The 13,404-nt window shown below is 41.8% G+C and overlaps 1 protein-coding gene across 14 annotated transcripts in view; it reads left to right on the plus strand.

Annotated features, from left to right (window-relative positions):
• Positions 1–1,080: 1,080 nt before the first annotated feature.
• Positions 1,081–13,404, plus strand: part of syngap1b (synaptic Ras GTPase activating protein 1b) — a 103,546-nt gene continuing 91,222 nt past the window's right edge. For 8 of the 14 annotated variants that reach the window (XM_088998364.1, XM_088998374.1, XM_088998370.1 and 5 more), the window contains exons 1-2: positions 1,125–1,402; positions 2,063–2,146. In XM_088998364.1, the coding sequence (XP_088854490.1) occupies positions 1,366–1,402; positions 2,063–2,146 (121 nt within the window). In that variant the 5' untranslated portion in view covers positions 1,125–1,365. Of the gene's footprint in view, positions 1,099–1,124; positions 1,403–2,062; positions 2,147–2,943; positions 3,017–13,404 lie in introns of those variants that run through there. The other 6 variants (XM_088998368.1, XM_088998378.1, XM_088998366.1 and 3 more) reach the window with 5 other exon arrangements.

The raw sequence follows: 13,404 nt of genomic DNA on the forward strand, positions 1-13,404 counted from the left end.
CAAATAGTTCTGAAGAGGAAAGCATACATGTTTGCAATCAATTAAATAAGTCCTTCCGTATCAATTCGAGCCGTCTGGACTCCAATGTAGCTCCCAGAAAAATGCACAAAATAGCGCACAAGCTCCGTTGCAGATTTATCTGCTGAGAATTTGTGTCCACTTATATGGTGTTACTGCAATTGGTTGTGTTGGTGCAACACACAACAATTCACCATCACATTATTTATGTGTTTTTTCCTTCTAATTTCGCCATTGACACAGATCATCACGATGTTTTCAGATCAAACAAAGTACCCAAAATGCATTGTGTGTCGCTTTCTCGGTCAGGGGCGTTCCTGACATGACGTCACGTCCGGCATCGTCATCAACTCATAAACAAGACTTCATGAATATTCAATGAGAGGCTTTAAACATAAAATATAGCTATATGCGGTGGAATATTTGTAAAATGCACTCAGTAGAAGTCATTTGAAGTGATTTTACAAATTATGGACACAACTTGTCCGAAGGTGTCGGTTGTCCTTTAAAGTATTTGTCATCAACATGTTTGGGGTTGAAACGGTTGATTGGGTGAAGAGGTTTTGGCCACACATACACACTCTTTCCCTCCCTCTTGTGCTCTAATTCACTTTTTGAGTTCAGTTTACATTGTGAAATGTGCACTGATAACTTTTCACCACTATGTGGCGACAATTTTTCACAGAAAACGCGATGCAGCATTTTCCCTTTGAAGACACACACCCACGCGCGCACACAAACATCCTCTATTTGTATATTTTCTCTCGACATCTCGATAATAAATACAATATATACATACATTTACAGTTTAAAGACAAAGAAACACAGTTGCATGTCAAATTACATATTGTGCTCGTCTCACCTCAACGAAATGAACGCCATTTTGGCTCTTCTGTTTCGTTCGTCAGGTGCACTTCCGGTTTACAGTCCGCCATCCAAAGAGTGCTTCCTGTTTTCACTACTTAGAGGCTTTTTCTTGATCGCACACAGAAAATTACCTTCGAGTTTGTTTGCCAACCGCAAAAAGAAGAAAGTGCCTGGGAGTATTCTCCTTACTGGAAACAATGCCATTGTTTGAAGGTATGGGCAGTTCAACTGGAGGCGCCAATAAGCTTTTTTGAAGATACAGTACACGAAAGTACTCTCTTCCTCATCTAGTTAGCTTATCCTCCATAGAAAGTTCCAATCGCCATTGTTGGCTGTGCTTCAAGTGGCACAACGCGTCACATTTTGTCGACGCTACTTTGCGGTCACCTGTTTTAAAATCCCCGCACATGCGCAGTTGACTGCGTTACTGTATTTGGAATCCACTGGAATTCTCGGCTGTAAAACGATTGGTTGCAAGAAATGCGCCAGCTGTTTTTTGATTGGCTGCAGAATTCAGGTATGACATGACTTACTATTTTTTTCCTGTACAATAAAAAAAGAATTATTTTTATCTGTTTTGTTTAAAACTTGATGCGTAGATGACAATTAAAATATGAAATTGATCGCATTAAAACTTGAAATATATCACGTTAAACCGGAAATTTAATAACCATCGGTGTGGTCACGTGGCCCGTGTGGGATTGCGGCCCTTCCCGCCTCGATGCATCAACCAATCATAACACTGCGGGGCGTGTTCTGACTGCAAATGGGCGTGTTCTGCCTGCAATTCGTGTTCTGCCTGCAACTCGCGTGGGTTTCATCATGACAGTAGGCGCTCTCTCACTCTCACCCACTCGTGCCTCCCCCTTGACACCGCCCCCTCTCTTACACACACATCCACTCACACGCAGCTTTGTGCATCCTGCCTCCTCTTGATGCACCGGGAGGGAGCCACGCGCGCTTTCGCAAAGCGGCGGTGGATTGTTATCATTGTCATTTTTTTATGATTACTATTTTGTTCGTTTTTACCATGATGCTAATTAGAATGCCGATGGTGATCACGGCGGACTATTGGCATCTTCACCATCATCATCGGCTCCCATAGGGAAGGAGTACGCCGCCCGTGATTTTCATTTAGATTCATTTCTGCATTTTTTTTCCCTTATTTTTTTTTTAGTACAGCATTTGCTTTCCGGAACGCCAAGACCTGTCGCAACCTCCGTTCAATGCAGTTGGAACATGTCCTATGTTCCTATTCAAGGTACGATTGGCTTTCTATCTTTCATTCTTCCTCTTCTTTTATTGCTGTGGACAATCATGCAGCTTCATGTTGTCACCCTATGCGTCCCGTATTTTGCTCACCCCCCTCCGCCCCCACACCCACTCCCTTCGTTTCATTTCCCTTCTCCATTCCTTCCTTTCCGTTCGTTCCTGGGCTCTGTGGCTGACATGACATCCATATACGTTTGAACCCAGCAGCCTAGCCGACAGGTGTGCGCATCCACGCGTACGTGCGCGCGCGCCAAAACGCAGCGTGGTTCCCATGCGGCATTTGTAGCCTAGTAGTGATGATGCGTTCAAGTGCTGCTGGGTCCACGAAACCTCCCTCAATGACATTCCGCCGTCTTCCTGGAAGTACTTACTCCTCAAAAGTTGGGGAGGGAGAGGGGTGCAAGAGAATATGCAGGCAGACCATAATTTCATTTGTGGTGTGATTCGAATGTTGAAATTGTTAAATTAGCTCCACGTCTATATCTTTGAGCAGGCTAACAAATAATGGTTAAAGTACTCATACTCTGCATGACAGTCAAGTACAGACTCTTAAAAAAACATAAATAGAGAGGTTGCCGGTTCGAGTTTGCATGTTCTCCCCGTGTGGGTTTTCTCCGGGTCCTCCGGTTTCCTCCCACACTCCAAAAACATGCATGGCAGGCAGATTGATCACTCCAAATTGTGCCTCGGTGTGAGTGTGAGAGTGACTGTTGTACGTCTTTGTGTGCCCTGCGATTGGCTGGCAACCAGTTCAGGGTGTCCCCTGCCTTGTGCCCGAAGACAGCTGACATAGGCTCCAGCACCCTCCGCGACCCTAATGAGGAATAAGCGGTACGGAAAATGGATGTATGGATGGATGGTAAGCAAACCAATAAAATTACAGTGATACCTTAGCTTACGAACGTAATTAGTTCCCAGGCAGTGTAATGCGAAAAGTGTGTATACCAAAAAGTAATTTCTCATTGGAAACCATTAAAATGAGAATAATCCGTTCCCATGTCCCCATAAAACATAATTTTCTACTTTCTAATTTTCTAAGCCTTAAAACTACACAAAATATACCTTATTTTATATATAATCAATGTGCTATGGTATTGTAATTAAATAAATAAACGGTACTCTATAATAAAGTCGTTGTATTGACCTTTGTGATGATCGTTGATGGCTTGATGGAATGGAGTGGCCTCTTTCATCAGTATTAAACACTTGATGAGAAACGTAACCTTCTTCTTTCACCATCTTGAGATGCTTGCAGGTGCTTTCTTTGTGATAATTTTATCTAGTTTCTCATCAATTATGTTCTGTTTAGCTGGGTTGATAGCTTTTTGCATCAAGTGTACAGATGGCTTGTGCGGGTTGTTTGTGGAGCCTGATTGATGATATATTTTAACCTTGCAGTCTACACTCTGCCTTTGAATTATCAAAGTGCAAACTCTCTCTGTCGTCTGCCTGTCTCTTTAATGTTTAAACCATGTCCCCTCACTGCTGCGTTCTTGACCAATCACGTGGCTTGACTGGGGGCAGGGAATAGAGGACAAAAAAAGTCGGCAGCCATTTTCCTTTTGGAGAACGGCTTCACTCTCTCTCTATCTGTAACCCCCCCTCCCCCTCACTGCTGCGTTCTTGACCAATCACGTGGCTTAATCCGAAGTGGGGGCGGAGAATAGAGGACCAAAACAAGCGGCTCCCATTTCGTTGTTAGAAGAACGGACTCGTTCGCAAACGACACATCACTCATTGAGGCAGCTCTGTGTGTATCCCGAAAACAGTTCGAATTGCCAAAGTAAAATTTTTATAAATTTAACATTCGTAGATCGAAAAGTTTGTATCACTATATTTAGTTTTATCTGGTCATTTTGGTTCGAAAAAGTCGGAAATCCGCCAATCGGCGGAAAATTCTCATCCCTAAAATCCAGTTGAATTTTTTTCTCTTTTTCATCCATCCATCCTTCCAATATGCATTCATAAAATGAGCTTTCATCGTTCCTTCTTTTTTTTTAATCTTATTGTTGTAACCATGACTACCGAAACCAGAGCTATTTCCTGAAGCCTCACAAGTGCCTTCTTGAATAAATCTAAGCGAGAAACATCATACGTAGGCGAAACATTTTCGCGCTAGCAAATTAGCATCCGATCAACATGTATGTCCATGATGGCGGCCGCACGCTCCCCTTGCCATGTGTCATCTGCATAGTTTTAACAAGCCATTATGTAACACGCTTGCCGCACGGTGACTCAACATCCACGCAGAGCGTGCACTGTACACGGTGAGAAGGAAGAAGACGACAGCTGATTTTGTTGATGGTGAGGGTGGGTGGGGGGCGGATGGAGATCGGTTGGGGTGCTGGGTATCCATCCGCGCTGCCGCTATGTGGGGGGTGGGTTGGGGGGGAGGCGGAAAAAGCGAGCGCGATATGGCTGGTGCCCACGTTGCCTTGTGTGTGCTGCGTGGAGCCATTTGCAGTCCTGCCAAGTGGCAAGTGAACAGGCAGGCAGTGGGAGGCAGAAAGCAGCTAGATTCCCACATTTCTTGCTTTAGTTGCTGTCTCCTCGCCACTCACGTTCGCGTTAGTTGTCGAGCACCCCCCACCCCCACGCATGCACGTGATCCTTTCCCAGTGGTGGTCGCTCACTTTGCGACAGTACTTGTGGCGGAACGCTTGCAGGCAATCAGCGAGTTTTGTCCTTGTTTTTGAGCACAAACATCGAACGGGTGATTGTTTTTTTTTAATATTTCTGGCTTGGGTGTGAAAAGTGTGAATTTGTCCTGATAATTGGGTCCAAAAAAGGTTGTTGTGGTCATGCATGACTCTTAGGAAGTGAATGTAACTAAAATAAAACATGCCTGACAGGTGTTTTTTATTTTTATTTTTTTCATCAAATTAAGTTACAGTGATACTTTGGCTTACAAATTTAATTGTCCACTCCAGTGCCAGGGTTTTTGTCATTTTCACTCAAATTGCAGGACCCACAGAATATTGAGTTTTAGGACTATATAAAATTCAATGCATTGTAAGAAAACTTAGACTCTCTTCTTTGATGAGAAAAAAATGAGTTAATTCCTAAGTCATATGGGTCTGGAGTTATGTGAGCTTGAAATGGGGGCGACTGCACAAAATACAGTACACCTCATACATATTGATTTATATTGTGCTTTCACAACAGCTGAAGCTGGAACAAAGCGCTAACATGGACAAAAGGCAAATGCTGCCCCCTCGCGGAAGGGAAAAAAAACATTGCCAGAGGTCTGACCAGCGCTTTATTTGCACCCCCACAAGAAAACCCAAAACCCGAGTACCAGTCAAGAGGCGAGCAGAAGCATTCTGGACCAGCTGGAGACACTTCATGGAGGATTGACTGACTCCAAAGTAAAGTGCATTATGGCCAAAGTTAGACCAAGTTGGAGCAAGACCTCCTGCGAATACAGAAATGCTATGAATAAGCTTCATAGAACAGAGTTGATGTTAGCATGTTGGCGTGACCCTTGGAAGCCATTCCAGTTTCTCATGCGGCCCTTTTGGAAAATTCATTGCGTGCCCCTGTTGACCAGTTTGACTTGGAAATGTAGGTCAGTATTTGTGATGACCAGCAGAAAATTTTGGCCTCACCGGTCCTGATCGACCACCACTGAATGTGCACCCTCTTTTCTCTTAAAATAGTGTGAATGGCAGCGGCGGTGCGGCAAGCTTGGGACCTGCCCCTTCCACGGGTCTCTCTAATAATAATAAGAAGAATAATAATAAGAATAATAATGAATACATTTCATTTATAAGCACCTTTCAAAACTCTCAAGGTCACTTTACAGTCACAGGATCGTTTTTTTCTGTGGGTGAGCAGCGGCAGCCACATGCGCCAGCGTTCACTCAACCAGGAATAACTCAAATAGATAGAAAGTTAGCTAGCTAGCTAATAGATAACTCATCCGGTTCTTACCTCATTCGCTGCCATTCCCGAATTTATTCGGGAATTGAAAATTGTGGCGTGGAGCGTCATAGCTGAATTTGTTCGGGTTTTAGTTTCTTGTTGTTGGTGATAAAGCGCTGGTCACACCTCTGGCAATGTTTTCCCTTCCACGAAGTGGCAGCGTTTGCCTTTTGTCCATGTTAGCGCTTTATTACAGCTTCAGCTGTTTTTAAAGCGCTATATAATTCAATGTGTATGCATTGTATTGTATTTTGTACATCCACCCCTATTTCAAGCTCAGATAACTCCCATATAACTTCGGAATTAACTCTTTTTTATGATGAAAGAAAAGAGTCTAAGATTTCTTACGCTGAATTGAACGTTTATGTAGTCCGAAAACTCAATCCTCTGTGGGTCCTGCTATTTGAGTGAAAGTGACAAAAACCCTGGCACTGGAGTGGCCACATTTTTGCACATCATTTGGCAGTGAATGAGTTAATGGCACCATCATATGGCAAAATGGTGAATCAAAAACAGAGTTCAACTCTGTGGCACTTCAAGAAAAAAAAAAAACATTTTTCTTGAAACGTCAACCTTGAAAATCAATTTGTAACCATGTCCGACATGCTTTGTCAAATCAATCTTTGATGCACATTTTTAGCTCAACCAATCAGAGAGGTAAACATAATCGATTTTCTGTTCAACCAATGAGAGAAAGGCCGACGTCACCCATCACTTTTATCATCTGAATTCAGAAGTGTGTATGTGTGTGTTCGATGCCAACACTTACGATTGGGAACCCAGGTGACTTTGACACGACAACCCACCGAAGCTGAAATGTGATTGGACTAAAAAGAAAACAACAAAACAAACAAATAGAACAGCAGGCTCCCTCCACCCGTGCGATGTACAAGGTCGCCCTTCGACCCTCCACCCGCCACCACCTGCCAGGAGCTGTTATCTGTCAGCTCTGGGCTGTCAAAGTCATTTTCATCACAGTTCCACGTCGCGCTGGTGCTTTCCTTCAGTGGGCCATGAGAATGCCTGAAATCATATCAATAGAGAATCCACTCATCATGTATCACATGACCACCATTGCCCTGCGTTTGATTGTTATAACGGTGCCATCGACTTCAAGGACAACCGACGCCTTCGGACAAGTTGTATCCATAATTTGTAAAATCACTTGAAATGACTTCTACTGAACGTATTTTACAAAGATTCCACGGCATATAGCTATATTTTACGTTTTAAGACAAGCGCTGAATATTCAGGAACTCTTGTTTTTGAGTTGGTGACGAGTCCTCACGTTACGTCACTGAAGGAGCGCCCCTGACTGAGAAAGTGACACACAATGCATTTTGGATACTTTGTTTGGTCTGAAAACTTCGCGTTGATCCATGTTGATGGCGAAATTAGAAGGAAAACACATACTACTACTACTACATACATACTACTACTATTTGATACTAGCTGACACTAATTCCCAGCAGACAAATCAGCCCATTTCCAAAGGAGCTTGGGCACCATCTTGTGCATTTTCTGGGACGCTACATTGGAGTCCTGACGGCTCAAATTGATATGGGAGGACTTCTTTAATCGTTTGCAAACATTTATGCTTTCCTCTTCAGAACTATTTGAATCATATTCATAACTGAATGAGTAACAAGAAAGCATCTTCTCCGAATCTGAAGCCATTGTTTTGATTCTCGAGCAAGGCAAGACGTCCTAACGTGACGTCACAAACAAGGGGGCGGGACCTTCTGAAACTGAAACTTTTCTGAGGTCATTTTGAAGTAGTTTTGGGACACTTGAAGTCATTTTTATTGGTGTTTTGCATTTGATTAAAAATATCAGCCTGCGTGTTTTGGGTATTTTAGATGCTATAAAACGTTTTTCTGATGTCAGTTAGGAAACAAAAAAATGGTGTCGGTTGTCCTTTCACTCATTCACTGCCAGACAATGTGCAAAAATATGTCCACCCCAACTTGCTAATGTTGACATGCTAACGTCAACAACCTAATCTCGCTAACAGGTACCCACCCAACGTGCTAATGTCGACATGCTAATGCAGCTACCCAGTTCCATGTCAACATGCAAATTTAGATATGGTAAATGTAGCCACGTGGTGCCCACCCAATATACAAATGATAGCGTGTGAATGTAATCAAATTGATACATGTTAGCATGCTAAGGTGGCTAACAGTTAACGCATTCACTGCCATTCACAAATTTATTCGGGAATTGAAAAGTGTGACGTGGAACGCCATTCCCGAATCTGTTCGGGTTTTGGTTTCTCTTGCGGGGGGGGGAGTGCCGATAAAGCACTGGTCAGACCTCTGGCAATGTTTTTTCACTACCACGAGGTGGTAGTGTTTGCCTTTTGTCCATGTTAGCGCTTTGTTCCAGCTTCAGCTGTTGTTAAGCCGCTACATAAATCAATATGTATGCATTATATGGTATTTTGTACAGCCGCCCCCATTTCAGGCTCATATAACTCCAGACCCATATCAGAATCAGAATCAGAATACCTTTATTCGTCCCGCAATGGGGAAATTTGCAGTCCACAGCAGCAATTGAAGAGGGATGGGGTTGGGGTTATAACTAAGGTTTTAACTCTTTTTCTGATGAATGAAAAAAGTCTAAGGTTTCTTACGATGATGTGAATGTTTATGTAGGCCTAAAACTCAATATTTCGTGGGTCCTGAAATGTGAATGAAAATGTAAAAAACCCTGGCACTGGAATGGGCACAGTTTTGCACACCTGGCACTGAATGAGTTAATTAATCATTTATTGTAGGTACTCATTGAACTTCAAATTGTCCAAATCCTCTTTGGAAAAAAATCTCCGATTTCTGTGGTCCTCCACGAGCGCAGACAGATTATGTTTGTGCTTCATCAAAACAAGACATTTGCAAACATCGTCTGAGACAACGTCAAACATGGTTTTTGCTGATTCTGCCATCTGACGATATTTGCTGGTAAGAGGCTGAAATGTGTGCCGTTGTCAGCTAAACTCAATTGCTAAACGATTCATGAATCAATAAAAGAGTTGTTTATTAATTTGCTCACGGTTTAGTCGTGGATTATTGATATATTAATTCTTGAATAATGCATCTTTTTTCGTCTCCTTTTTTTTAATGTCAGTCACGTATACGGAGAGGTGCAATGAAATGAAGCGTTGCACCTCCGTTATAAACCTCAGTATTTAATTAAGGATATTATTTTATTGACATAATATTAATATAATATTATATATAATATTTTACTGAACGATGAGCAGATTCTACGTTTATTTCACGATATCTGTTGGATTTACCTGGAGTTTTAACAGAGGGGGCGGGGCCTGGGACTGACAAATGACGTAGGCATGATTTGACCAAAAGCGATATCGCAGTTTCAATTTAAACTCATTCACTTCGTCGTCAGCATGGCCCCAAATGGTAAGCTAACTTTGTTTCTGGTTTTTCTTTATCAAATCGATAGTAATCTTTTAGATTCACTGATGCTCGCCTGCTTCGTTTGTCTGCTTTGCTATGTTCGCTTGTCTCTTTGCTGCATCGCAATTTCAGCTAGTTGCTATTCGCAATCGGCAGTTTCAACCACGTAGGTAAAAGTTTAATCTTGCAATGACTGTGGAGTATTTTATTCGTTCTTTTTTATTGCAATGTTGCTATGTCATGTTTGTCCGGCAGTACTGGAAATTTTAAATGGTAAATTTGCGTTACAGCGCCAGTTTATCATACAAGCCCTCTACTTCCAAGTTGGACCGATGAGATATGCAGTCCTTCTGTTCGTTTCCGTTTGGTTGGTTTCAAACTATGAATAGCGATGACAAGATTAATAAATTATGTAAAATCATGGTTGATAAAATAATGATTAAAAATACTAAAATGACTATATTAATTTAGCCGCTTCTGCTACGTGCTTGAATAAATAATCAAAAAAGTACAAAACGAGTAATCCTTGCTGACTGTCAATTCCTATCTGGAGAGCCATTAAAAACAGGAATACTTAAAAATACCAATTTAATATTATCACAAAATGAACATCTAATATTATTTTCTCAATATTGAAAAGCTGATAATTTTGAAAAAGAAAAGCAAATATTGTTGTGCTACCTAATAACATATGTTTTGCTTTTAATATAGTACATAGTAACCATAATAATGGCAGCGATTTGAAGAGCGCAAAATCATATTACCATTATATCCTAAACATTTGTAGTATTTTTATAGTTGTATAATCATAACAATGACATGGCCCACCAAGAAAATGACTTTGACACCCCTCAGCTACAAACTAGGATGTCCATATTTAAACAATAATAACAATCCCGCTTAATGTCCGTGACTTGATATGGACCGTTGAGTTTGGAGACACAATCAATCTTTGGTTGTTTAATGGCTGGCTTTAGGGAAAACTAATGAGCCCAATTTCATGAGGCGTAAAGGCAATCATGTGCCGTGACACCATTTTGCAGTACCCAAGGCTTGAAGAACGATTTTGTTGCACAAGGTCCAAACAAAGTCCAAATGATTTTCATGCGTGGCCCTTTACGTTTGCTAGCCCAACGTGTAGTTGCGAATGACTTTTAGAAATGGTGAAAAGCAGCTGAACATAAAAATATACAGTGATATCCTGGCTGACGAACTTAATTTGTTCCCAGACAGTGTGTAAGACGAAAAGAGTGTATCCCAAAAAATAATTTCCCATAGGAAACCATTAAAATGAGAATAATCCATTCCCAGGTCCCCATAATTTTTTTTTATACTTTCTAATTTTCTAAGCCTTAAAACTACACAAAATATACCTTATTTTATGTATAATAAATGTGCTATGGTATTACAGTTAAAGAAATAAACTGTACTGTATAATAAAGTTTTTTTTATTTACCTTTGTGATGGTCGTTGATGGCTTGGTGGAATGGAGTGGCTGCTTTCCTCAGCGTTAAACACTTGATGAGGAACGTAGCCTTCTTCTTTCACCATCTTGAGGAATGATCCCTTGTAGGCGCTTTCTCTGCGATCATTTTATCTAGTTCCTCATCAATTGTGTTCTGTTTAGTTGGGTTGATAGCTTTTTGCATCAAGTGTACAGATGGCTTATGCGGGTTATTTGTGGAGCCTGATTGATGTGAATTTTAACCTTGCAGTCTACACTCTGCCTTTGAACGACTCCAAATGTAACTGTTTCCTATCCACTTGCTCACTCTCTCTGTCGTCTGCCTGTCTCTTTAATGTTTAAACCACCGCCCCTCACTGCTGCGTTCTTGACCAATCACGTGACTTTAACCAAAGACTGGAGGCGGGGAATAGAGGAAAAAAAAATGTCGGCAGCCATTTTCTTATTTGGAGAATGGCTTCACTCTCTCTCTGTCTGTAACACCCCCCCCCCCCCCCCCACTCCACTGCTGCATTCTTGACCAATCACGTTGCTTTAACCGACGACTGGGGGCGGGGAATAGAGGACCAAAACAAGCCGGCTGCCATTTTCTTTTAGGAGAGCGGGCTCATTCGTAAGCGACACATCACTAAATGTGGCAGCTCCGTGTGTATCCCCACAAATAGTTTGCCAAGGTAAAATTTTCATTAATGTAACGTTCGTAAACTGAAAAGTTCGTAAGCCAAGGGGTTCGTAAACCGAGGTATCACTGTATCAAATTTATCTACAATCCGTTTGATCATCAAGCCCCCCTCCCCGCCAAAAGCAAAATATAAATTGCTGCCCAACATCAAAAGAGATTGAATGTCATTGTGTTTTTCAAAATGACATTTTTGCACTGCCTAGCTTAGACTCCGGTAAACAATCAACATTTGAACACAGGAAAAGCATTTCATTCCATTTCCTGGGGGCGTGGAAGTAGTTTTGCTGTCGAGGAAATCGGAGTCACCCAACAAATTCAACTAACAAGCCACTCCACCGCTGTATTCTCCTACGGGAAAACAATTTACAGAGCGTCGCAAATGGAATTTCAGCAAGCTGCATTTCCCCCAAAACAAGCACAAGTGACGTTAGCGTTGCATCATGGCCAATCGAGCTATAAAAAAACGGTCATGGAAGATGGTCGCAATCCAAATGTGATTGCACGGGCTCCTTTTCTCAGCGGGCATACAGGGAGAGGAGATGGTGACAAAAAATAAACATAAAAAACAAGCCAGGTGGCATGTGACAAAGCAGGCAATCCGCTCTCTGTGGACCTGGGATAGATGTCAACAGGTAGCAACGGCATTTCCTGGTGTTCAGATGCTAATATCGACCGGGACACCTTGTTTTGGTATTTGGCTTTCCCATGAAAAATCATTGAGAGTTCAGATGACAAAAAAATTCTAAAGCCAATACAGTGATACCTCTCCGAATCTGAAGCCATTGTTTTGATTCTCGAGCAAGGCAAGACGTCCTGGCGTGACCTCACGAACAAGGGGGCGGGACCTTCTGAAACTGAAACTTTCTGAGGTCATTTTGAAGTCGATTTGGGACACTTTAAAGGACAACCGACGTCACTTTTTTGTTTTTTTTTAACTGACACCAGAAAAACGTTTTATAGCATCTAAAATGCCCAAAACACACAGTATGATATTTTTAGTCAAATGCAAAACACCAATAAAAATGACTTAGTGTCCAAAATCTGCAAAAAATTGAGCTGCGAATGGGCATTTTCAGAAAGTCCCGCCCCCAGTTCGTGCATTGCTAGTGAATCAAAACAATGGCTTCAGATTCGGAGAATATGCTTTCTTGTTCCACATCCAGTGATGAATATGATTCAAATAGTTCTGAAGAGGAAAGCATACATGTTTCTCTCATGGGAAAATTTCTCACCTAAAAAAAGAGGCACAAAATGGTGACCTCCTGTGGCCACCTCTGTTTCCACAGGCTGATAAATTCCTTATATGGCGCTTGGACGCCCTCTTCTGGCCTTCTGGCGTCTTTTGGGTGCAACACGAGGTCCCCAGACCAAACAAGTACAGCAAAATACATTGACGTGATGGAAGGACCGCTACAATGCGTCTTTTTTTACGGTAAACGGCGGTCCTTTAGTGACGTCACGTAGGTACTCGTCACCAACTCAAAAACAAGACTTCCTGAATATTCAGTGTGAGTCTTAAAACGTAAAATATAGCTATATGCGGTGGAATCTTTGTAAAATACGCTCAGTAGAAGTCGTTTGAAGCCATTTTACAAATTATGGACACAACTTGTCCGGAGACGTCGTTTGCCCTTTAAGTCATTTTTATTGGTGTTTTGCATTTGACTAAAAATATCAGCCTGCATGTTTTGGGTATTTTAGATGCAATAAAAGGTTTTTCTGATGTCAGTTAGGAAACAAAAAAATGGTGTTGGTTG

This window comes from Hippocampus bargibanti, linkage group LG06, assembly GCF_051943395.1.
Source record: "Hippocampus bargibanti isolate YZ-2025 linkage group LG06, ASM5194339v1, whole genome shotgun sequence".
NCBI lineage: Eukaryota > Metazoa > Chordata > Actinopteri > Syngnathiformes > Syngnathidae > Hippocampus > Hippocampus bargibanti.